Source organism: Physeter macrocephalus, chromosome 15, assembly GCF_002837175.3.
Source record: "Physeter macrocephalus isolate SW-GA chromosome 15, ASM283717v5, whole genome shotgun sequence".
Classification (NCBI taxonomy): Eukaryota; Metazoa; Chordata; class Mammalia; order Artiodactyla; family Physeteridae; genus Physeter; species Physeter macrocephalus.
The window spans coordinates 77,523,398-77,549,755 of NC_041228.1; the positions used below are offsets into that span (position 1 = coordinate 77,523,398).

A 26,358-nucleotide genomic window follows, 5' to 3' on the forward strand; every position below is an offset into this window, starting at 1 on the left:
AGATGAACTCACGCACAAAGGAGAAACGGACTCACAGACACAGAGAACAAACTCATAGTTACCAAAGGGGAGAGGGGAGACGAGGGATAAATTAGGCGTTTGGAATCAAATTATACACACTGCTGTGTATAAAATAGACAACCAGTAAGGACCCACTGTACAGCACAGGGGACTCTACTCAGTGTCTTGTAATAACCTATTATGGAAGAGAACGTAAAAAAAGAATATATATACTTATAGGTATGTATAACTGAATCACTTTCTGTAAGCCTGAAACTAACACAACACTGTAAATCAACTGTATTTCAATAAAGATTAAAAACAAATATGCAACTAAATAACTCAGCTGAGTTAATGTGATAAAGTTGGTCAGAACTTGGGAACCTGACAAGAAAGCCCGAGATGAATCACTCCCTAGCCCCTCGGCCGTGGGGAATGAACGCAGCTGCCCCCAGGCGGCCGCGCGCTGGGCTGGGCTGGGCGTGGGCCGGGCCAGGCCGGGACGCGGGAGCCTCTTCAGCGCACTTGCCACGCAGCAGCCGGGGCGTCTGCGCTGAGCTCTGAGTAACCCGGCAGGACAGAGACACTGTTGCTAATCGGGCCAGTTCGCTCATGCGAGCGCGCGGACTCTTAGTGGGAACTAAAGGACGTGCAGGATCAGGACACTCAGAGCAGAGCACGGAAGGGCGACCCCGAACGAAGAACAGCGCCCTCCGAGAGGTGGAGTTAGGGGGTCTAACTTCACTGAGATCCTGCAAGAGGACGATTAGAGGAACAAACCGGAGGGGAAGTAAATGGAGTCAGCTGGAATAAAGCCTTGAATGGAAAGATCATGAAGTTTGGTTTTGGTTTTGGTAGGCAGTGGGGATTAATACAGATTTGTGAACAGGAGGATGATGTAATTAAAACACTGCTTTAGGGACAGGAAGATCTCCCCCCACGCTTTTTCTTGAAAAAATGTAGGGCAAAACTATACAATATAATGCTAGAGAATAAAAGTCATAATAGAGCAAAGGAAGAATGAAAGAGGAAAGGAGAAGCTAGAGTCCCAAAGAAGATCAGTGCAATAAGTACCAGAGTACAGTCAGCTTGGGAGCCGTGAGCGGGGTCGAGGGGCGCAGAAAGAACCTGGACACTCAGAAGACGGCTCAGATCCAGGCTGAGACACACGGACGCTGGCTAGGGTGGAGGAAGTGGCTACAGAGGAAGCGGGCTGAATTAAGCGGGAGCTCTGAGAAAGCGACCGGCTGCGGTGAACGCCAGCCAGGCGAGGCACAGGCGGCGAGCCTGCCCCGGTTACCACCGCTCCATTCACTGCAGCCCCGCCAATCACCTTTGTGTTTGTAGTTCTTGGTGGTATATGGTGAGTATTTTTAGTTGAACTGACTCATTGTTTTTTACCCGCTTTTTGCTTAGTAATAAAAGTTGTAGTGGTTTTGGCATGCCCAAATCTGCCCTCTTGAATTTTCCAGTGCCCCTGTTTGTGCCTCATTTCCTGTTGATTATCTATTTGGAAAGATCATCTGTCTTTATCTGGAAAGATAAGGCTGTCCCCAACACTGAGGGTCCAAAATTTCAGAACGGAGTTCAAGGATTCTCACGCCATGTCCACAATAGATTGGGTTTTCATGGAGAAACCTGTCCTGTCTTGGGTCTGGGTCCCCTCCTGGCCCTGGCCAGCTGAAGCTGGGTTTTCCTGAGCAAGGAAGGGATCTAGAGAGCAAAGCTTAACCTCAAGGCTGTAGGGTCAGATCAGAAATGGAGGGAGTTGCTTGCGGTCTGTTCCTTATGAGGCTTGAGGGAAAGCCCGAGTTATCTAGGCTTCCATCTTTGTCTTTCTTATGTTCTGAGAGTTCCCTCTAAAAGTCTCCTTGCTTAATGCAATATGAAATTCTTAGAATGCTACCATTTTAGTAATGTAAAGGGACCAATATTTAAACAAATATTCTCATGCTGTAGGCAGTAATTTCCAGTGTGAAACTTTTGGTCCTTTTGTCACTTGGAGAGTGTTGAAATAATAAGAAATTACAAGATGAGATTTCCTTACAATGCTTAGCAATAGATTATTTACTGAAACACTCGATGAGTGATGCGTGATGTGGAATACTGAGGAAATGACACAAATCCACGCACCTGAACACACACACGCACTCACACACACTGCAGTTCCATCCTCTGAGGCGGCACGGGGACAGCACTACCTCTCACAGGAGAAGGTGGACGTGGACGCAGCCCTCGCTCCCTGGCCGCCACCAACTTGCAGCACCGGCCCTGAGACTTGTCACCGGCCTCACAGTGCCACAGCGCCTTCTGCAGTTTTCCAGGCGACACTGCTTCCACTTGAAATGTATCGACCTGGCGCCGGAGGCAGAGAAGACCCCACAGAGATAGCGTGAGTCCAGCACAAGACGAACGGGGGCAATAATAACAGCCCGAGGAGTGCGGGGGACAGCACGATACCTCAGCAGAGATGCTACTACAGCTAGCATCCAACGGGGTAGTAAGGAAAGAAATCTAAGCAAACTACTTTTTTATCTATTAAAGATGTATTTCTGGCTATGCTTTTTTCTCTCCTGGAGTTTTATTTCCTCCACTGTGGTCGTGTCCAGTGTAACAAAGAAACAAACCCTAACACAAAGGCCTCCAGCTTGGCGCTCTTCTCTTGCTTAGATTCCTGCCCCCGGGATGCAGTTTGCTAGATGGTCAGGTTGGTGACTGCGGGGCCTGATAGCACACTTACTTTCCATGAATGCTGATTTTCCTTGAGGCACGGAGGAACATATCCCTTTTCTCTCCCTCCCTCCCCTCTTTCCTTCCTTCCTTCCTTCTCTCCCTCCTTTCTTTCTCCAATAAACCTTCTCGTACACCTCCTTCTGTAAATAATGTGAAGCACATTCTCGGATTTGTTGTGAAAGAGCATCTTGGAACCTTCATTTTATCATGTCAAAAACGCACTGAGGTTTCCAGGGACGCAGGACCTGAAGTAGGTGCTACGCTGGTTGGAAGAGAAAGAACTCACACGTCACTTCCTCACAGATTCCTGCTGAGAACAGACCACCTGAAGATCATCTGAGGAAAGGGTCAGGAATTCAATTAAGTCTGAGACATTCCCAGAAGTGACAGTTGAATATTAACTACTGTTCCACTACTTTGTGGTACAAGTGCAAATCCAGTATCAGATTCCTGCTGAGAATAGACCACCTGAAGATCATCTGAGGAAAGGGTCAGGAATTTAATTAAGTCTGAGACGTTCTCAGAAGTGACAGTTGCATATTAACTACTGTTGCACTACTTTGTGGTACAAGTGCAAATCCAGTATCACTTGTATTTTCTTGTGGCACAGGTTGTCTAAACAGCTGCCTGCACGGGTACTAGAGTACATTTCAATTTCATATTTGAAGACACACTACCTGGCATCAACTGTTGGTTCCACGTTGTTGACGGAAATCTTCTCTTGTTTGGGCCAAACCAAAACCATCACTAGGCCTGTGACATTCTGGTCACCAAATTGTGACTGTGTGTGTTCCTGGTGTCCCTGCACAGTCTCGCTGTCACTCTCCTGCACCCCCAGTGCGCTTCAAACGGGACATTTCCTGATACACGTCACCTGCGGTGGTAGATACGACTGGGCCCCAGCCCTGTCCTTGGGGCCACGTGCGGGGCCATGGTGCAGGCGTGCTGGCAGCGCTCCATCTCAGACCCCTACACCTCACTGCTGCTTCTCCTGAGGGTTTCGCCGGTGGGGCAGTGTGGAGGGGTGTCCACAGGGTTTCTCTGCAATTCTCTAGCAAGGAGTCCCAGTAGCCACAGCTCAGTACTGTCTCTTCTCAGGCTTTTCTCCTTCTCTTCATGTTCCTGCTCCTTCAGGTCACACAGGGATCCCCTCCCAGATCAACTACCCTGGTCTTCACGTTCTGCTTCGAAGCAAATCTGAATGAGGATACCTCAAGGTCAAGAAAGATTGCCTGAACCAGCTCTCCTGTTTCCTCTTTTTTCTTAAAGTACCTTTAGTTTTGAAGACAGAATTAAACTAGGTCTATTATGTGTGCGGCTGCCTTTTGATTACACAGCTGTGCACTGTGTGGAGAAAACGACAACAACAGCCCAGCAGTGGCTAAGGATGTGAGCTGTGGTTCGTGTGGGATCACTCTGGCAATTAACTACAAGATCGTTGCCACAGTTTCTTGCAGCAGAACTCTTGAAACCATTTGGCATTTCCATCACATTCCATCCACTGAGGAAGATAATACAGAACTCTAAAATGAACTAGGGAAGAAAAGCAGTTACATCTCTGACTCTAAACTATAAAACATGCCACTAAACCTACACTGTTTACTCTTTTTATACACTGGTTGCAATTATACTTCGTGTCCAGTATATATAGATAGATAGACAGATAGATAGATAGATTGTTTGCAATCTATAATACACCCTTCCCACTCTCTGGGAGGTGCTGTACACAATGATGAACTGAAGGCGATTCACCATGAAGATGTTTCACTTGCAAAACCTTAGTTGGTAATCCCACACCATGCCGCGCGGGCCGACCCACCAGCAGGTGGCCAGGAGAGATGGCGCCTTCACCAAGCACCACCAAGTGGGAGGGTCAAAGCGTCTAGGAATGAAAGCCAGGAGAGCTTCACTGATCACTTGGTGTAATATTAATAATAATATCATGGCATCTGAAACTTTGTTTCTGCTCAAAATTAATAATTCACTTGTAACAGCAAAAATTAGGCATAATTTTGCTATTTTCCCTCATTGTGATGAAAGCTGTGTAATCTGCAGTGACAAATAAAAGGTTTAGGTGAGCTTTAAGAGCTCTGATGTTTCAAAATATTTCATAAATTACAAGTACAAAACAGTTTGAAAGATAGCACTCTCAAACTGGCTCGGGAGTCTTCTTTCTTAAAAATGTACTCACGCTTTAAATAATCCCTATTCTTGATCTCAGACCCCAAAGAGTACTTTTCTTTTCTAAACACCACAAAATAACATTAAAAATTAACTGGGTTGATTATATACATCACTGCAACTCCTCAAACATCAACTATATAGAAAGACTCGTATGTGTATATAAAGGACAAAAGGGAATATGAAGGGCTTTAAGATGTGAGAATAATGTATTTGGCTCCATTCAAGACGTTTTAAAGAAAGGGTATTGCATTATTCTGTGAAATATCCTATAACGGCCCTTCTATGACTTGACCTTTTAGAATAGGCTTTGTACTTCCCAGTCCTGACAGGGTATGTTCACATATATTTTTCCCTGATATAATCTCATTTTTTTCTGTCACTTACACCCTCACTAATTTTTAATGTCTTTTTCTTTGTTCTATTATTCATTGCTAGTTTAGTGTGTCCCATTTTTCTTTCAAGAAAAATTTCTAAAACAAAGCACATTAGGAAGTCAGGTCAGGAAAACTTGTGCTGAAGATGTTCTAAAACAAAAACTTGAAGGGTGTCAAGCCCTTTTCAACTTTCAATCATGTATGGCCACCTTTGGAGAGATTACTAAGAACATGGGAAAGTTATTTGTGCAGAGACACCTGTCCTCTTTGAAATTTTACTGGCATGTTGGATTTGTACAGCAGTCTTAGACCAGAGTCTCACCTCTGAGACACAGTGTCCCACAGAGACACAGGGACACTTCGGCCTCCGTTTCTGCTTGCTTCAGTTGCCCAGTATGGACGTCAGCAAGGTATCTCACTACTGACAAAGCAAAGGGGAGAGAAACAAGGAAATAATCACCTGGGAATCCATACAGACAGAACCCAGACCCATGGGCCACGCTACAATAAAAATCATTGTATGAGAATTCCTCTAAACTGGACTTGCTGTATCTATGGAGAGATGTTTGATCTTTCAATTATTAATTTTAATTAGAAATGGGCATTTTTACACCATGAGCAAATGCTCCGAAAAAGCAAATAGCTTTTTCAACAAGACAAATAAAAGCTTTAAAAAAAAAAAAAAAAAAAGCTGTTCTTTTATGTATGACATAGGAGGATATTTCATGATTAGTATTTTATTGGCAAGGGTGACACTATTACTGTACGTGATGTTTAAAGTTTAAAATGGGGCTTCCCTGGTGGCGCAGTGGTTGCGCGTCCGCCTGCCGATGCAGGGGAACCGGGTTCGCGCCCCGGTCTGGGAAGATCCCACGCGCCGCGGAGCGGCTGGGCCTGTGAGCCATGGCCAATGAGCCTGTGCGTCCGGAGCCTGTGCCCCGCAACGGGAGAGGCCGCAACAGAGGGAGGCCCGCATACCACCAAAAAAAATAATAATAAAATAAAGTTTAAAATGATGTACGGTTTGATGAGGAAATATATCAAAAGTGAAGTGGTGACATGAGGTGGCCAAGCAGCCACAGGCAAAGCCAGACAAGGCCCAGACATGACTTCTTCCTTCTCATGGCCTCAGCCCGTGACTGTATCTAACCATAAGGATCTTTCTGAGATTATGTTTAATCCCAGACCCACCAGTGACTCATTCTGTGATGATGAAGAAGTCATTTTCAATGGGTCAAACGACTCTCTTAGAAGTAGAAAAAAATATTCTGTAACTAAATAGTTCAGAAGCAAATCTAAGCAGCTATAAAACATTGGTACATGCAGTATATGCTCTCGAAGGGTAATGACACACATGGAAAAATAGCTTGTCCTCCTTGTACCACAGGGAGCTCACAGACCGTGTCCCCATCTGCTTGGCTTCGAGATAACCACGCATTTGCTGCAAAATCTAGGGTCTTTTTGCTCTTCATATGCTGCATGGTCACCTGAGAGTAGAAAGGACAATGACCAAGTTGTGTGGTTTCCAATTCCCCGCAGAACCCAGAATTCACACCGCCCCCAGGGCTGCCAGAGCGCACTACGCAACCTGGGGGTGGTTGTTAGTACCAGCAGTGGCTGTTGCTTATCAGGCAATTATTATTTGCCAGGTATTATGCTAAGTGATGTGTTTTAACTATATCTTCTAACCATCACCAATTAAATTTGTAAACTTCTTATAACTTTATAGATAAGAAAACCGACATTTGGAGGTTTGAAACGGACTCTGTCTGATTCAAAGCTCTCAATTTCACTTCCAGGAGTTGCTAAAAAAGCAATCTATAGGAGGGACCCCGAAAGAGGTTTTGTGTTCACATTCCTCACCAAAGCAGGCATCCAGCAGAATTTTTTAAATTTCTAATGCCTTGTAAATGTGTTCATGATACCTGCAGGCTGAGGAGTAGCCCTCAGCTGCCGCAGCCAGAGCGCCTGCCCTTCCTGGCGCGGTGAGCTGCCTTGGCCTCCCTGCTCACTAACCCTCAACAGACCCACAGGAGCTCTTCTCCTTTGGTGTCTGTTTCACAAGAAGGTGCCCTTCCATTCGTGTCTCAGCAGATGATTTCCTGAAGGAATTTCACAGTCCCCTGCCTTTCCTCCAATCACAGTGGACTAAACGCCCTCCTCCTGTTAAGATACCAGTTCGTCTCCTCAATAAGCCTCTGTCCTCCTGAATTTCCTCGGCTCCCCGGCCTTAGGGGAGGCCCCATAACTTCTCAGCGGGCTCATTCCCAGCACCGGCTGCGCCCACCCGCTACGATCTGGTCACACTGACCTGTTTATCGTCCCCAACCTGGCCGCCTGCCTTCCCGCCTCAGACTCTTCACACACTTGAACCTCTGCCTAGAACAGCTTTCCTGACTCATCAGCATGCCCAGTCTGCCCATCCTCCGGTCACAGAGCTCAGGCATAACCTCTTCTTAGGGCCCCCAGTCTGGTTAGGTGACCCTACGTTGTGATCCTTGGTGATCTACTCCCTCATGACTCTGACCTAACACCTGGTATCTGACTGACTGATTGAAGGGACCATGTCCTATTCATCGCACGACTTCCACAAGCTTCTACAAGGCAGTCCTTAGGTTGTGTGCTGAGTGAATGATTAAATAAATAACCAAGTGAAATGGGTATTTGCCAACAGAGGAAATTAAACTAAACCAGTCCCCCCTGCCTCTACTTGGATGACTGGCCAGGATAATTTGGGAAGACAGAGCGAGGCCTCCTTTGCCTCTCCTTCCCCAAGCCACCATGAAGTAGGTCCCCACCATGAAGTAGGTCCTCCTGCATCCTCCCCTCTTCTGGGTCCCACCCTGAATTCTCTAGCCCAGCAGTCATAAACAAAGGCAAACCCCCTAACTTCAGAAAAACAGAGACCTCCAAAGCCTTGGGAATCCGAAGCTGTCCTCTAAGCTCTCTCTTTTCCTCACCGCCCCCCAGAAAAGCACGAAGCCCCTAGATTCCTAGTCATATAACCCTTGCGTGCTTTCTGTGAGGGGGTTCTCATTCTGATCCTTTGTGACGTCAGGCAGGAACACATAAGGAAAAGGCTATTCATTCTTCTAAACCAAAGGGCCGGCACTGTCCTAATGTCTCTCCATGGGTTTACCTCTTCTGCTCATGTCCTCCCTATCTGCCCCTCAGAGGTGGCCCTGTAGCCCTTTCCGTCCATGTCCTTAGGGCCTATCTTTAGTGCCAACCAGGACACCCGATGGAGGAAGGATGGGGTCCAGGCGGGTGGGAGCGAGAGCCATCACTGTGGCAGGGGCACACCCAATCAGGAGCACAGAGTGAGCCAGCAGCCCTCCTCCCTGGCCCACGCTCACATCTTCATTTCCTGCCTGTGAGGACTCAGACTAAATGCAGTTACTAGCCAACAACAATTACCACTACCTACATTTATATTCTACTTTGTTTTATGAAACACTCTTCACGTGTATTATTTAATCCTAAATTTAATCTTATCTTTTCTTGGAAGAGACATGATATACAGTCAAAGTCAACAAACACATTCTTGAGGCCAGTTGTCTGCTGGACACTGGATATAAAATACAGAACGTATTAGGATGAGAAAAGTTGAGGAAAATGCTTTGAGAAATCCTACTCTGAAATATCACAAACCTTTGTTGTAAATATAAAACAAAAAATACTTCTACTCTTATTATGTATTCAATTTGTCTGATGCTTTTTAAAAATATGAATAATAAAGGCAACCAGTCACCAACACATTTGTTGGGCACTTAAAGTGTTTATGGTGTTCTACAAGATCTGGTAATAGGGACGGAGGTGCAAGTACTAATGCCAGTATTGGTGCTTTCTTTCTGGAGTTGGAAAAATGAAAAGAGAGTAAGGCTTAAACATGTTCTCAGAGAACACTCCAAGCATTGTTGCAAATCAGATACGAAGTCAAAGGCTGCTTCTAAGTCTCCTTATTTCTGGTCTGTTCCTTATGATAATACTCCATTTGTTACAAGGACTATACAAGGAGGATCAAGTATGGTAATTGCAACTGACTGAGGAACTATTAAATGCATGAATTTATCTTTGGTTCAAATGAACTGGCACAACTTTTAGAACGTTTCTATAAACTGCTGGAGTCTTTTGAGATTAAACATTTGACTGGAGATTTTGTGAGAAGAGGAAGCTGGTGCTTCCTGCTATTCACTGAACTAGAAAATCCTCAAAACCAACTATTTTTCTTACTGCATTTCAGAATTTGCTCTTTCTCTTTCCTGGTTCTTTCTAGAATCCTGAAGTGAAGAAGTAACTGAAAATGAAAAGGAACTGGAAATGTTTACAAGATGCCTTAAAACTTCAAAAAATAAATAAATAAAGCAATCTCTTACCTAGTTTAGCTAACCTCAAGACTGCCTAGAACTCATATCAAGTAGTACTAATTTTAAAATAATAACAAATACACAAAAACCTACATCTCATTTCAATTCAAAGGCTCAGAAGAATCAAGAAGTTTCCAGAGAGTTCCTATTCCAAGTGAGCCAATTTATCCAAGTCACATGTAGCACACACTACAGAGACAGCCCAGACACTTGGAGAGAGTACCAGGCCAAGGGTCAGGAGGAGGGGCTCTGGCCTTGAAAGCTACTAACTCTGCATGACTCAGCCAAGCCTCCAAAACTCTCCAGGCTTTGTTTCTTGATCAGATTTCTTGTTTCATACCATTGCGGTTGGAAAAAAAATGCTTGATATGATTTCATTCTTAAATTTATTGAGACTTGTTTTGTGGACTAACATGTGATCTACCCTAGAGAATGTCCCATGTGCACTTGAGAGGAATGTGTATGCTGCTGATTTTGGATAGAATGTTCTGTATACATTTATAAAGTCTATATGAACTAATGTGTCACTTAAGGCCTATTTTTCCTTCTTGATTTTCTGCCTGGATGATTTACCCATTGATGTAAGTGGAGTATTAAAGTCCCCTACTATTATTGCACTGCTGTCAATTTCTCCCTTTAGGTCTTAATATTTGCTTTATATATTTTGGTGCTCTTATTTTGGGTAGACATATATTTACAAATGTTATATCTTCTTGGTGAATTGAACCCTTTATTATTATATAATGCACGTCCTTGTCTTTTCTTACAATCTTTGTTTTAAAGTCTATTTTGTCTGTTATGAATACAGGTACCTCAGCTTTCTTTTCATTTCTTTTGCCTGGACTATCTTTTTCCATCCCTTCATTTTCAGTCTGTGTGTGTCCTAATATCTGAAATGAATCTCTTGTATGCAGCATATAAATGAGTCTTGGTTTTTTACCTTTTCAGCCACTCTATGTCTTCTGATTAGAGAATTTAGTCCATTTACATTTAAAGTAATTATTGATAGGTATGTACTTATTGCCATTTTGTTAATTGTTTTCTGGCTATTTTTGTAGTTCCTCTTTGTTCCTTTCTTCTCTTCGTTGTCTTTCCTTATGGTTGGATGACTTTCTTTAGTGTTATATTTAGATTCCTTTCTCATTTTCTTTTGTGTGTCTCCTATAGGTTTTTGCTTTGTGGTTACTGTGATGTTCACATATAACATCCTATGTATATAACAGTCTATTTTAAGCTACTTTGCAACTGAAATTTGAACTCACTTCAAAACTCTACATTTTTACTCCCCCACTGGACATTTTATGTGACATTTTAATGTCACATTTTAATTTTATATACCCCTTAACTAATTATTGTACTTTTAGTTAATTTTACAACGCATGTCTTTCAACATTCATACTAGCTTTCTCAGTGATTAACCCACTGTCTTTATTATATATTTACCTTTACCAGTGAGATTTTACTTTCATATGTTTTCTTGTTATTAATTAGTGCCATTTGTTTTCAGCTTAAAGATTTCCCTTTAACATTTCTTATAAAGCCAGTTTAGTGGTGATGAACTCCTTTAGTTTTTGTGTCTGGAAAACTCTATCTCTCTTTCTATTCTGAATAACTTTGCCAGATAGAGTATTCTTGGTTGAAAGTTTTTTTCCTTTCAGCACTTTGAATATATCATGTCACTCCCTTCTGGCCTGAAAAATTTCTGCTGAAATATCTGGTGATAGCCTTATGGGATTTCCCTTGTGCATAACTAGTTGTTTTTCTCTCATTGCTTTTAAGATTTTCTCACTACCTTTAACTTTTGACATTTTAATTATAGTGTATCTTGGTGTGGACCTCTTTGGGTTCATCTTATTTGGAACTCTTGGTCTTCCTGGACCTGAATGTCTGTTTCCTTCCCCAGGTTAGAGTAGTTTTCAACCACTATTTCTTCAAATAAGGTTTCTGGCCCTTTTTCTCTCTTCTTCTGGGACCCCTATAACGTTAATGCCATCCTGCTTGATGTTGTCCCATACGTCCAGCTATCTTCACTTCTTAAAATTCTTTTTTCTTTTTGCCTCTCTGTTTGAGTGAGTTTGCTTTGTCTGCCAACTCACTGACTCATTTTTTTTTACCTCATCTAACCTGTTGTTGAACCCCTTTAATGCATTTTTTAGTTCAATTATTGTATTCTTAAGCTCTGTGACTTCTGTTTGATACTTTCTTATGTTTTCTGTCTCTTTATGGAAGTTCTCACCGTGTTCATCAATTCTTTTTCCAAGCTCAGTGAGCATGTTTTTGACCGTTACTTTGAATTTTTTATTAGGCAGATTACCGATCTCCATTTCATTAAGGTCTTCTTCTGAGTTTTTATCTTGCTCTTTCATTTAGAACATATTCCTGTTTCCTCATTTTGCTTGATTCTCTGTGTTTTTGTCTATGTATTAGGTGAAATAGCTACCTTTCCCAGTCTTGAAGGAGTGGCCTTGTGTAGGTGATGGACCTTATTGTTCGAGCTTGCCCTAGCTCTTGGTTGTCCGTGTGATTGTCTAAGTAGCCTGGTTTATTCACGGTCCCTGTTGAGGGTATGCCAAGACGTGTCAGTGTTCCAGGTGGAGTGATCTCATTTAGCACCTAGTTTTAGGTGAGGCAGGCAAACCCTGAGGCAACAGCTTTTAAAGTATGCAAATATATTTAGTCCTATTGGGTCACAGTCATAAATCCTGCTGGTCTCCAGACCAGGAGAGCTGGAAGTGTCCCCTGGCTGAGTGTACAGGCTCCTTTCTGGTAGCTATTGTTACAGTGCAGTGAGGCCAAAGGACTTAGCAAGGATGGCGTCTCCCTGCTCACGCTCCCTGAGAGCACCTCTGCAGCCTCTGGATGTGCAACAAACCTGAAGCCTGTCCCTCAGGTGGAAGTTCCTGGACCAGTAAACAGGCCTCTTTCACAGGAAGAGTGGGGGGGTGTTTCAGTCTGCTGTCTGGGCAGTGCCCTGGGCGTGGAGCCTCCCAAGAACCATCTTTCCAATTGTTACAATCCTGTGGAGTCCAGGAATGCAACACCCTTGGCCGCCAGGGCCAGGTAATCAAGGGCTGTCCTCCATGTGGAATGCATGTCCCTGCCAGCTCTAGCAAGGCAGCTGGAGAGCACAGGGGGAGGGATACACTCCCGGCTTCAGCAAGGCAGCAGGAAAATACCTAGTCTGTGGGCGCACATCCACTTTAGCGAAGAATCAGGAGGATGCTGTGATTGTGTGTGTGTGTGTGTGTGTGTGTGTGTGTGTGTTCACCAGCCCCAACCGGGAGTGGTAAGAGTGATACAACCACCCTTGTTTGCCTGCTTCTTTGAGGCAGCAGGATAGTGCCATGACCACTTGTCCCTGCAGGCCTCAGCAGGAAATCAGGAAGGTGCCATGTCTGCACACTCCTGCCTATGCTAGCAGGGTAGAGGGAGAGTACAAAAACCGTGTCCATCAGCACCATTGTCCCTGGAGAGTCCCAACTGTCCCCTGCCCCTCCAGTAGATGCTTTAAGATTAGCAAATGAATCCCCTTCACATATAGCCTAGGTGCTTTTCAAACTGCTGCTTTTGTGCTGGGTCCCGGGCAAATGAGATCACATGTAAGCCCTTTGAAAGGAGAACCAGCCCCGTTTGCTTCCTAAGCCAGATGTCTCGGGGGCTCATCTCTCCTGTGCAGGTCTAGGAGAAGCTCCTCTGGGAGAAGCTCCAGACTTGTGAGTCCATCCCTATTGAGGGATGCCGCACTGGGGGTAGGGTTGTTGGCTACCTGCATCTCTGCCTCTCCTACCTGGCCTGATGTGTCCTTTTATCTTTTGTTGTGGAGGAGCAGTTCAGCTAGTTTTCAGGGTTTTTTCAGAGGGAACTGTTCGTCTGAAATGTAGCTGGAGATCTGGTGTGTCTGTGAGAGGAGGTGAGTTTAGGGTCTTCCTGTGCCACCATCTTGGACTGTCCCCCTCCTTTTTTCAATATTCAAAGTTAATTACAATATGACAGTGTTCAGTTAGAGCCATTTTATTTGGGCTCCAAGCTATCTGTTACCTGGAATCAATTCAGTGACTTGGATTAATAATTTATATAAGTATTTTGGAAGCTAGCTAGCACAATTGTATTAATGTGTTATTACTGTGACTGAAATAGCAAGTCAGACCTCCAAAGAGGTACCTAAAGTATGATCAAGGAATACTCTCAAACTCTGAATGATATAAAAATCAACCACTAGACCCCAAACTGCCAGAGCATCACGAAATGGGGCAGGTATTCCCTCCTGAAAATCTAAATGTTAAGCAAAAAAGCATGTTTTCACCCATTTTAACTTGGGATACTAGGAACAATTCCAACAAACATGTGTCAGAAGCACTGGTTCCCTCAAACAGTAATGTTCGGAAAGTGCTCTCATTACTCATTACCCATCATTACTCATCACAAGAAACAGTTCATCATTATCAATGGGGGGAAAAACCCTCACAGCCATAGCCTAATAATGGCAGACTTTATAGATTTTCTCAGTCCACAAAAGGTAGCCTTTGATCAATATAGAACCAACCATTCTTTTTTTGGAAACAGTATCTCCTTTTGGCTCTCAGACCAGAGCATCATCCAGTATACTTCTCTACTGAAAAAACCAAAAGCCCTGACTTTTGCTTTAGCTCTGAGACAAAGTTGCCAGATGTGAGTACTATAAAAAGTCAGTATGGTTGAGAAAAAAAATACAGAGATACTAAGGTTCAAAGCCATCTTCTGTTGGGACAGGTGTGAGGAATAAAAGGGTGAGTTTCCAAAAATATTTTTTCATTGAAACATACATTCATTTCCCCTTTAAAACAAACAAATAAATAAAACGCTTAAGGAGCAGCAGTGTCTTTATCATATGAAATCTTCAGCATTTGTTTTAATTTTCTGAATGAATAGAAAGCATTTTAGGAATGGCTTCAGCAGAAACTAAAGTTCATCTGCTGAGCTCCCCCTACTGATTTACAGCAGCAAAAATTAGTCGTTTTACAAGAAACTATTACCATAAAAACTGACTCTTGCTTTCTTAGAAATCTAAAATTCCTGGATTACTTTAAGAAAGTTCAACCGAGTACATACATGTCCCAAAAATAGCTAACTGGAACAGCCACAAAGTACTACTTACAAGGCCTGATTAACACATCAGAATTCAGCACTGAGGTTATAACACCTCAGTCAGGTTACCCACCATTTCTGCTCAGAACTTGAGAGAATGGCAGAAATCAGTTAGCTCCTTCAATAAATCTTTTGGAAGAAAGATGTAGTGAGACAAGCATTGTCTTGGATTTATGACTATTAAAATTAAAACTCTGAGGAGAACTAAACCACAACCTGGTTTACAGTCGGATTAAGTGTGGAATGAACTCATCGAAGACAAGAGCTGCGTCTTAGTCATGCTGGCACGCTCGAACTCCTGGCAGAACCCCTTCTACATCATGAGGGCTCCAGCACAACCTGCTGGAGTACTTGGAGTGTGAGTGCAATTATACACGCCTTTATGCGTCTGCGCTACTATTAACTTGAGCAACGAAGTCCAAAACGGAGAGATCTGTTGCTCTCTTCCTCCCACCCAGGCATATTGAAATATAAAAGGAAAATTACCTTGGTCCTGCTCTGTCTAAAATATAGAGCTAATTTAAGGAGGACTATGTTAGTCCTAGTTTTAAAAAAAAGCGGCGGGGGGGGGTGTCCTGGAAGAAAAGGGAAATATCGATTAAGAAAAATATGTAGAAGATGTAAACATCACTGCATTGCTCCTCCGGGCAAGGCATAGAGATGACTAAAGCTTGTTATTGCACAGACATGAACTTCCCGTGCAGTTGTGAAATACTGAGAAAAGATATAATGGCTGGAGGGTAATTATCAACAGAAGATGTTGGTCACAGACACGGACTCCTTTCTAGAAATGCAAGACATGGTGATGGAAGGTCCTTAAGTCAATGCATTTATCCACTGACTCTACCTAAACAAGCTCAAGCAAATTGTGTCTTGACAAACTCTAGGCTATGAAAGCACCGTTCAAACATGAGGAAACTACTTCAGCTTCACTTTCCCTCGTGGGGGAACAAGTCATTTTACGCACGTAATTATATAACATTTCACGATAACCCATGTGCAGCACTGATAACTGAAACAGGCCATCTCCAAGCAGCCTTCCACTCCCCGTCTCTCCCTGCTCTGCCCTTGTCGGCACCTCTTCACCCCTCAAGGTCCTCCTTGTCCACAAACCTTCCCAGTTCCTCTAGGGCACACGTGTATCTCTGATTGGAAACCTACTGCGACTAGGGCCTGAACATGCAGTTCAGCAGTTAACTGCCCCTACTCTGTGCATGTTTGCTACTTGATCTTCCTTCTCCATCCAGATTGAAAGCAGAAACCATCGCTGACTCTAATTTTGTATCACTGCTATGGCTAAGCCAGACCTGTGGTGAGTCCATCATTTTCTCTTGGATATACCATCGCAACCCAATAATTCACCACGCTGTTTCCAGGTTAAAGATGGTCCCCTGGGATCATTCCCATCACCTCTCCTAGAGCTCTCCATAGGCCTGGAGAGCTCAAAAGAGTGGATTAGACATTAGCTAGTCATTTTCCAAATCATATAAATTATAAACCCCTATATATTATTAACTATGATTGGATTCATATAAACTTGTCACGTTTCCCAGTGTGGAATTGTTATATAAATGAGTCAAAGGTAACCTCTGTATACTGGCCCATAGGTTGATTATCTCTTCACTGCAGACAGAGACCCATTAACTCAAAAACCCACTGGCAGCAAACTCAAATTTTATAACTTTAAAACAGCCCAAATGATTTTCTCCACAATTAAAAAAAAAAAAAAAAAAAAGCTCCAACAAACAAATCTGCAGCAATTTACAGTCTGCCTGCTTTGCATACCCCACAAAAACCTCACCCAACGGCTCTTACCTTGAGAAAATAGGGCCTTGCAGTTATAAGGCCCCAATCTGCTGTCCTTTGGAGCTCGGGGACACAGAGACGCCCCACTGTGCTGCTGAGAGACGTCATCTAGACGTATGAAGCCCCCTCCCCAGATGTTCCTCTCCCCGGGAGCGCCTCTGCCCTATGCCCTTTCTGAGGAGGAACAGACTCCTGCTATGAGGGACACCCCCATGTGCAAACCTGGCCTCGCACAGTAAGCTTGGGTGTGCTCTACTGCTGTTCTCCTGGTCACGTGTTTTTCCTCGACTGGCCCCCAAATACCTCAAACCTCTAGAGTAATGTGTGATACTCTCTATTCATTGCAAGGGATGTTAATAGATTCTACCTGCAAAATATGGTCTGATGGTGAATTTAGTTTGGAAATGCTGTGAGATTTTTTTACTCCACGGCATCTCAGAGCCTTAGCCATATCAACATGCATTGCAAATCTCCAAGAGAGGAATGAAAACTCAGTGTTTCACCATGGAACTATTTCCTGGGAGCATCTTGTGCGTGCAGAGGCCTGGCCAGGTTCGGCGTCCTCCCTCCCCTCAGCACCCCTGCCCCTTGCCCAGGGATGCTTTCCCCTCCAGCTGGAGGATCCCTGCATAGTGTTATTGCTATAACCCTGAACACCCTTCTCATTCCAGGGCCCCAGAGAAAGCACGAGTCATGCTAGTAACTACAGGCCAACTTGACAAACGGGTAGGTCTTTTCTAAGATGTTCTGACTTGTCCTTCCCAGTAATTCACAAGTACAGAATTTGTAATTTTGCTAAGTTTTGCACGTTCTATGGGTTTCGCATCTTCTTCTTAAAAGGTCACTTTTTGTCTCTGCTTTGAAACCTTTCAAAGCTTCTGACTAGAAAAACTTTAAAGCCTCCATATGGTTTTCTCCCATTCTCACCAGCATTTAGCACAACGCAAGTCATATATTAGGTGCTCGGAAAATACTTCTTGCCTAACTCACTGGAACATATTTACCTGCTCCTATATGGTAAGAATGCCAGTTTTCATTATAGTATTAGTTATGTGCTAAGAAATGCTACAATAAACATTTGAGCAAATTTAACATTTTCTCATTTACTTTCATTATATGATCAAACACACAAGGTGAAAAATCACAGATAAGACTAAGAAACTTTTAAATGGAAAAATGATAAATTTTCTAGATTCTGTCAGTGGTTTTCAAAGTTTTAAACCTTAAAAAATTTTAAATAACATATCACAACATTCCTGTAAAGGAATCAGTGACAGGCCCAGCATTTAAAGCTAGAAAGCAGAGATGTTCTATGATTCAACCCATGTTATCTGACCCTACAATAACTACTGCTTCCATACAGAAATCTCATGGCTTCTAAGAATTTAACTGCTCTCTATTTCTGAAAACAAACTTGAGGCCCATGATGGTGCTTAAGAGCTCAGTCCCCAGAGCCCAAAATACAGTAAAACCATTTTTAAGTGACTTTGGTTCAAATTACTTTATTTCAAATTATTTAACTTTATGGAGCCTCAGTATTCTTATCTATAAAATAGGACTATTGATGGCACCTAAATCAAAGAGTAGCTGTTAGGCAACAGAAATATGACAGCATTTGCAAGGCAGTTGGTATATGCTAAGCCCTCAGCAAACACTTACGATTATTGGTATTGCTATCATTGTTACTGTTGAGGTAGAATTCCAAAGTGCACACGTAGCATGATTCAGTTTCATAAAAGGGTGAGATATGTGTAAATGTACATAGACAATATATATTCTTCCATACATATAACATTTACATGTTTAGGGGTGTGTGTGTGTGTGTCTGTGTCTGTGTGTGTGTGTGTCTGTGTGTTTAGGGAGACAGTTCGTGAGAGAGACTCATAGAAAAAGGATTTGAAGAAAAAGAACCACTCCAGTGGTCACCTGATGATCAATGAATAACTACTTACTTTCATTCTTATACTTCACTGTATCCTTCAGATCTCCCATGAACGCACGTTGCCTTTGCAAATACAACAATTAAAATGCTATTTTTACAAAACTCTCGAAGATGAACCATATGTATTTGAAGTGTAATATCTACGAAAATTTTGTTCACATTTTGCACAATAACTAGAGAAATATGTTATCTTTCTCATTGGTTTAATAATCCTGCTTATTTCTTTTCGTAATGGAATAACTATGAAGCACAAAATAAAAAACACTACCCTCTGTAAGCTCCACTCGGTTCCATCATGTCCTATCCTTATATATCTTACCAACCCTTCTTATTTCAACCTGAATGAAATGCAAAGAAAAAATTAGAAGACTGTTTTAAGTTAAGCATGTTAAAAAATTCTTTCTCTTCTTAACGAAATGCATTTTTTGTTCCTAGCAGTTGAATAGCTCTCAGGGACCCTTTCAGAGTCTAGAGATTAAGCCCTCTCGAGAAACTATCAGTGGGCACCACAGACACAGAATATGAGACAGAAATATCATGAGGCTTGACAAAAAAATATGCAGAAGGAGTCAGCTGAAAGAACAGGGTAAGAGCATGCATATGCTCAGTTCTCTGACTACCACAGTCTCACTGGAGGCCAACGTCTTCTGAGCTCAGTTCCAATGACAGAAAGATGGGCTCTTATTTTAAGGAGAAAAAAACCAATTTTCATCAAAGTTAAATATAGCTATTTCTACAAGCTTAAGAAAAAGTACCAGTGAGTCTAGAACTTCCTTCTACTCTGAAAATCCTCTCAGTTAGACTCATAGGCTAAGACATAGAAGTTTAAAGTTCAAGGAAGAGAAACAAACTTGCACACACAGCATGTGCACCTGCTTAGTGTCTGACGTGGTCCAAGACCATCTGTTATCCAGGTGGCATTGTGGAGAGCTGGCTTTGGAATCACTTTGGGCTCAGTCGGTATCTTGGACATTGTGATCTGGGTAAAACAGGTTGTTTTACATCTCTGGTCCTCAGTTTCTTTATGGGTTGAATGGACATAATGTCTGTTGCATACAATTTTCAGTTCAATTAAATTAATGTTTATTTAACATATAATGTAGAAAATGTGCAAGGCCACAGGATGCAGAAAACCATTAGTGTCTACACAGATTACCTGGGGATCCTGTTAAAATGCAGATTTTGATTCAGCCTGTCTGGCGTGGGACCCAAGAGCCTGGATGTCTCACAAGCTCCCAGGTGATGCCCATGCTGCTGGCCGAGGGTCCACAAGGCCCTAAACTCCTGCGGACTTTTGTGCCCATCCCTAACCTCTGCAGCTGAGGTAGCAGCTTGGAGCTGGGTAAGTCCTGCTCTCACTTCACAGCCAACAGAAACATATGCTGGTGCCACTGGCCAGGAGAGAGTCCTCGGCAACTGTAATGATACCCACCTCCCAGGGGCACTGCCCGTCACACACATTCCCAGACAGTCTTTAAACCTCACCAGCCTTTTAAATAAGTAGAATTATTACCCACCTCCCCCTCTTTACTCGGAAGGAAATCAAAGATTAGTAAGAATAAGCAATCTGTTCAAGGTCACACAGAACTAATGAGTATTCCATCTGGATTTGAAACTGGTCTCTATAACTCCAAGACCTCTGTTCTTAACCAATTTACTACATTCTCTATATGTCAATAGGATTTTTTTTAATGTATATACATTTTCTCTTTTTGTCATCAGACTATCTTGGAATTTAGGGAAAAAACAGATATCATTTCCTCCATTCTATATGTAAATATAATCCTGGCCTGGAGAAAATAAGGGACACAGTCAAGGTCACACAGTGAATACACAGAAAGCTAGGGCTCGGATCCAGCTCACCTGATTTGCAGTCGAATGCTACAACTGGGATTCTCAACCTTGGCTGCACTTTACAACCATTTGGGAAGCTTCTAAAAACCTCAGTGCCCAGGCTGCACCCTAAAATTGGAATGTCCGGAGGTGGAACAAGGAGGCTTTGGTGGTTTTTAAAGCTCCCCAGATGACTCCAATGTGCAGTCAAGACTGAGAATCCACGCCATCCACTCCAAGATAGGACCCTGGGTGAACCTTCCCAGGAAAACCTTGACAGGATTTACCGACACATTAAATACACACACCACCAAGTATACTCTCGGTAACAGACTTTTGTGGGGTTGCCCAGGGATCTAGCCGTAACGCATGCATAGTGAGTTCTAAACAATCATCTTCAAATAATCTTTTGAAATGCACGTGTTGTATAAGGTATGACTGCCTGTGAACTGGTCCAAAGTGCTCCTTCATGACTGCAGTCTTGACTGAAAACTGAACGGTTGCAAAAGAAGAATGCCAGGTTCAGGTCTGAAAATCTATAAACTGCGTGAGTATTAGTGATGGCCATGTACTGCAGCCTAAGCAGCCTTGGCTTCCTGGTGACTTGAACTGGCCCCAATCATTCCCTATTCTCTGTCTAGTCTTAGGACACAAAGGAACATTCCCCAGGGAGAAAAACTGCCCTTGAACAATGCACCAAAGACCTGTTTAGCTTGCACCCTGTGGGAGTGCAGCGAATTATCGAAGTGGAATGTAACTGTCCAAAGCCCTGAGGAACTGGGGGAAGCAACCAGCTATCCTCAAAACAATGCAGCTCAGTGTTCTCTGATGCTAAGGAGAGAGATATTCAAATGAGCATTGGCAGTACCTCAAAAAATGGCCTCTGAAGATGTCAAGAAAATGATTTCACACCCATACAGGTCAGCGGAGCAACATCTAAGAGTATATGCAAGCGTATAAAAGAGGGGTTTTCATCATCAGAACAATCTCTAAATGGCTAATAATCTGGCTATAATTTGAGTTGAGGTTGATAGTTTATGGGAAGAGTTTCAAACCAATGGCCTAACATGAGCTGTTTTTAAAGAAAGCAATTTTCTTCTACAACTTGGCTAATATAAGATATGTAGGGGAAAAAATGCTTCCTTTGATAATTACAATAGGCATTAGCATCATTCACGGGGATTCTAACGGACCAGAGACTTACTGTATATATAGGACACACACACAATCACACCCTCTGTGTTACAGAAATTCCTGTGAAATGTTCATAAAACCAACAGGATGGCCAATGCTGCTCATCTGAAACGTACCTTCCTGTCTGGGAAGGAACAGCTGCTCTGGGCCGTCCTTGCTGCGAGGGGTTGGTCCAGCGACTCCCCGGTCTCCGTACACCCACAGTGGGACGCTGGCTCGAGTCCCTGTGATTTCCGTCACGCTAACACCCTCCATTCATCTTCCGACAGGGGAGTCTCACGGCTTTGGGAAGGTCTGATTGCTGCTATGGGGAAAAAGTAGCACATCAGATGCAACATCAGGCTGACAGAATCTTTTGTCACCTGGAGCCCAAGGACATCAACCCTGAGCGGGGAGGGCTGGGGTGGGACGGGGAGGCTCCAAGCTGCTACAACTCCCGGGAGTTGATCTGTGCTTGTCTCCTCACAGCAAGGTTCTGGTCAACTGAAGCTCAACTGCCTGAAGTAAATTAACTTAGAGCGTTAAACAGCTGACATGCCTAGCAATCTTTCACTTGTCCTCAACACAACGCGGGTACGTGCTGGAATTTGCAGTTTTTTCATAAATCTGCCTGCCTGGCTTACAGATTTTTAGACAGAACTACTACAATATAAATTAACAAAAGAAAAGTGCAATTAAAACACATTTTCAAAGGCGATGTAAGAGTGACAAATGAAAGAGAGAGAAAAGTTTTTGAAATGTTTCTGGAAAAAAAAGTACCCTACCAGAGAGAACAGTGAAAGGATTTGGAACCAAAGGTGGGATTGTCACAGATGCAAACGGCTTCTGAGGTGCTTGGAGCAGGCTAGCCTGCAGTGGTGGGGGGACAGGTCCTGCCTGGTAGCAGCCGCAGCCGCTGGCAGTCACCAAACAGCCACTCCTCATCTGCACGAGAAGCTTAGGAAGCGAGGCCCCGGTTACACCTGGGTTACAATTGCTGCCTTCTTTGCACTCGCTTTAGCCTGTTCCCGCATCTAAGGAGATCCTGGGTACCAGGCTACACTGCACTGGTGTCTGGATTGACCCAAGAACCTCACGTCAGCTCTTCACTGATACTTCCGGGTAGAAATATTGCAGACTTAGGAAATGAGACAAATTTCCTCAGGTCAAATGGCTAAAAGGAAGCCAAGGCTCTCCCTTGAAACCACAGGCAACCCTAGGTAGCACCCAGGGTCTCACCAGTACAGCACCAACGATGATGAAAACAAACGCAGCAAATAACTAGCGATTTCCTGCTCTAATGAAGAAATGTTAAAATAAAAACTACACAGACACAAATACTGTAAGCCCTAAGAAAGAACTGGCATTCATTTTTAATAGCTGCTCCTTCTTTACTATACTGGGTAATTTCTGTCATTATAACAGCAGGCATTTTCCCTTCAATTATAATCATAATCACCATTTATCAAGCTCCTACTACATAGTAGGGTCTGTGTTGAACACTTCATACTCATTTCTCACCCATGAAGTCAGTCAAATTCTGATGTCCACTTTAAGAGGAGAAAAAGGGGCAGAGGTTAACTAACACGCCCAAGTCATGCCATAAGGAAACGGTGGGATGTCACACTCTGAAGCCTCAGTGCTTAGACAAGCCCGACGGGCGCTGGCCGCTCCACTGGACACGGGTTCCCCGGGACCCGAGAGCTGCCACGCTGTGCCGAGCACCGTCCTAAACACTGAACGTGCGGCATCACATCAACCTTGCTCACCCCTCACACTGTCCTAAGAGGCGCTGGGCCCTAGTAAATGGGTGGACAGGCCAGAACGCAGAGGTTAAATCGTCTGCCCAGAGCTACACAGGCAGCAACAAAGAACTAAACTTGAACCCTCGGCAGGCAAGCGTGAGCCCCATGCTGTCCTGGATGAAGTATCAAAGGTAGCTACCCTGGGAAAGATCACAAAAAATCGGTCCAACGGAACTTGCTGACGCAATCTAACCTTCAACACCCAAATGCTGGCTGGGCACACATGACTGCTCTTCTCGCTATTTCTAGTCAAGCACCATCAGGAACCTTGCAAACCCACTTGGAACTTCTCCAGACCCAAGACAAGAGTGCGGTCGGATCTCTAGTGAGGAAAACTCCACAGCACGTCCGTGAGTCCCAGAGAGCAACCAGTGACCCAGGTCAGTAAGAGGTGCTGCAGGAGGCTAATCGTTTAATCGGTATCTCAGTCATCAAAAAGGATTATTTTTACTGCATTCAAGAAAACTGTATGTAGTTCCTATTACTTTGCTGGGCTCTGTGTGTGGTTCATGGCTCTCTAAATATTAATGACAGAGATTAAAATTTTGAAAAATAATGAAAATCTCAACCTGGAGATACACATTGCCTAGTGGGCAAGGCAGACGTATAGGTATTTGATTTCAAACAAGCAGACGCACTCATAGGAAACAAAAGAAATGCTATGAAGCTAAGATGTAGCAGAGAGCAGGGAGTGACTGACTGTGGAGGGGCAGGCAGGAGGGGCGTCCCTGAGGGAACCACGTGCTGACGTGTGACGATGAATCGGAATTTTGCAGAAAGAAGAAGGGAAGGGCATTCCAGGTGGAGGGAACAGCAGGCTCGCACGTACAAAGGACTGAAGCAGCGGGCGCGGTGGGAGGACCACACGTGGCGGCGTGTGTTGACCATGACCTCGCACAGATGTCGCGTGAGGAGAGGAGAGACAGCGAGGCGGTAGGCGGCACGGCTGGCGGGGGGAGTCGGGACACAGCTGTGCAGGCACCACCTGCTAAAGTCTGGTGGCGAGGTGACCAGAGTACTAGAAGCGTCAGCCTGAAATGGCTAAGCTGTGTGGAGCAGGGAGAGACCCAGGCAGGAAGGCCAGCCCACGAACAATGAACAGGGAACAGCAAACGGACGAACGAACGCTGGGGTGGGGTCCGCAGACCGTTACTTGGTTTTAGCTTTCCGGGTGTGCACACGCAAGTGTGTGTGTCTGCATGAGTGTGTGTGCATGGGTGTCTGCGTTCGGCGTGTCTGTGTGATTTAACCTGCAAACAAGTTACTAGTCTCCAAAGCCTCTTCTTCCCGTTCTGGCGTTTTCACAAACATAAAGCATTTGCACGAACATAGCACATCTTCCGAGTGCACTCACCTTACACAAACTGATGACTGAACGTGGTGTAACCTGTAACACAGAGCAATGTATCAAAGTTTGTGCTGTTGTCAATTAAATACGACTTCAATCCAATGCCCTGATCTTCTGGAAACGAACCAAAGTCCATCAGTCTCAGACCATAACTTTATCCATTTGAGCAACATAAAGGCACTTGCTTTTGTCGACTGGAGATTTAAAATATTCTAAAAGCTGGAGGAATATTTGATGGGGACCCTGAGTTAACCGGCAGACCCTTCAGGGGTTTTTCTGAATAAAATCTGTAGTTCTAAACAAACAAGATCAGGCAGATATTGGTCATTTTTGAAACTGAGCAATGGATACCTGAGGATTCATTATTCCGTTCTCTCTACTTTTACGTATGCTTGAAATTTTCCATAATTAAAAATGTCTTTTAAAAAACAAGATTTCTTCCTTGAGCTCTACTTTCCCTAACAGAACCAGCAACATAACCCAACCTAGAGCCCTCTGGAGAGCACTGCAAATTCAGGCACTGCACCTCTATTCACCGCTGCAAAAGCACCGTTTACTGTATATGCGGTATTATAAGTTCTAAATCTTTGTCTCCCTTTGATGTAGATGAGAACAGTCCCGTTTTTCTTTTTTAATAAATGAGCATTTTGAATACAGAGGACAGGTTTATTTTATCTACAATACCTAATCCCCTGAACAATGAATGAACACCTTGCCTTACCCTGAAAGTACACTGACAAACATAATCTCATTCTTCAGGAGATGACAGTTGTTTCTGATGTCTTTTAAAGTATGAAATAAGCCTTCTGAAGTATTGTTCAACTAACATGATTTTAATATGAATGGCTAATGTAACCCAAATCTCTCTAGCATGACAGCTAAATTGCAAACACAAGAGGAAGGTATTCTTGCAAGAAACAAATTTTAACTATGGTTTGGTAGAGGTAGAAAGAAGACAACTGAAGAGAGTCATGATCTAATTAATCAGAAATGAATGAGAGTCTTCTAGGTGATGTTCATATGGGAAGAGATGTTTTTTCCACTTAAGTCATGGATGCTTATAAAAATCATTTCTACTGCAACCAGGGAAGGCAAAGTTTAAACAAGTCATGGGCATTTCGTAGATGGCATTTGTATTAGGAGAGCTTTATCATCTGGATTTCCAGGATTTCGTGTCCAAATCCAAAGTCTGTGCCATGTCAGCATTTAGAATAGCTTCATAGGGGCTTCCCTGGTGGTGCAGTGGTTAAGAATCTGCCTGCCAATGCAGAGGACACCAGTTAGAGCCCTGGTCCGGGAAGAGCCCACAAGCCTAGGAGCAACTAAGCCCATGCGCCACAACTACTAAGCCTGCACTCTAGAGCCCATGAGCCACAACTACTGAAGCCCACATGCCTAGAGCCTGTGCTCCGCACAACAAGAGAAGCCCCCGCAACGAGAAGCCCACACACCACAACGAAGAGTAGACCCTGCTCGCCGCAACTAGAGGAAGCCCGCGCGCAGCAACTAAGACCCAACTCAGCCAAAAAAAAAGAGAATAGCTTCATAAATTACGTTCACTCTTCATTTCTACTGTATTGCCATCAGCTATAATACAGAACTTATGTCTTTGCACAATGAATTAATGACAAATTTTATTTTGTGTCTAGCTTGCCTTAGATATTTTTCT

General features: G+C 43.6%; 1 protein-coding gene across 1 annotated transcript in view; it reads right to left on the bottom strand.

The window, feature by feature from the left end:
• Positions 1 to 407: 407 nt before the first annotated feature.
• Positions 408 to 26,358, bottom strand: part of LOC102990748 (uncharacterized) — a 71,814-nt gene continuing 45,863 nt past the window's right edge. Inside the window, 9 exon segments of the mRNA XM_024127021.1 lie at positions 408 to 752; positions 2,209 to 2,355; positions 5,550 to 5,618; positions 5,621 to 5,712; positions 6,646 to 6,778; positions 18,799 to 18,857; positions 19,813 to 19,821; positions 21,656 to 21,799; positions 21,802 to 21,861. Coding sequence (XP_023982789.1) covers positions 408 to 752; positions 2,209 to 2,355; positions 5,550 to 5,618; positions 5,621 to 5,712; positions 6,646 to 6,778; positions 18,799 to 18,857; positions 19,813 to 19,821; positions 21,656 to 21,799; positions 21,802 to 21,861 — 1,058 coding nt within the window.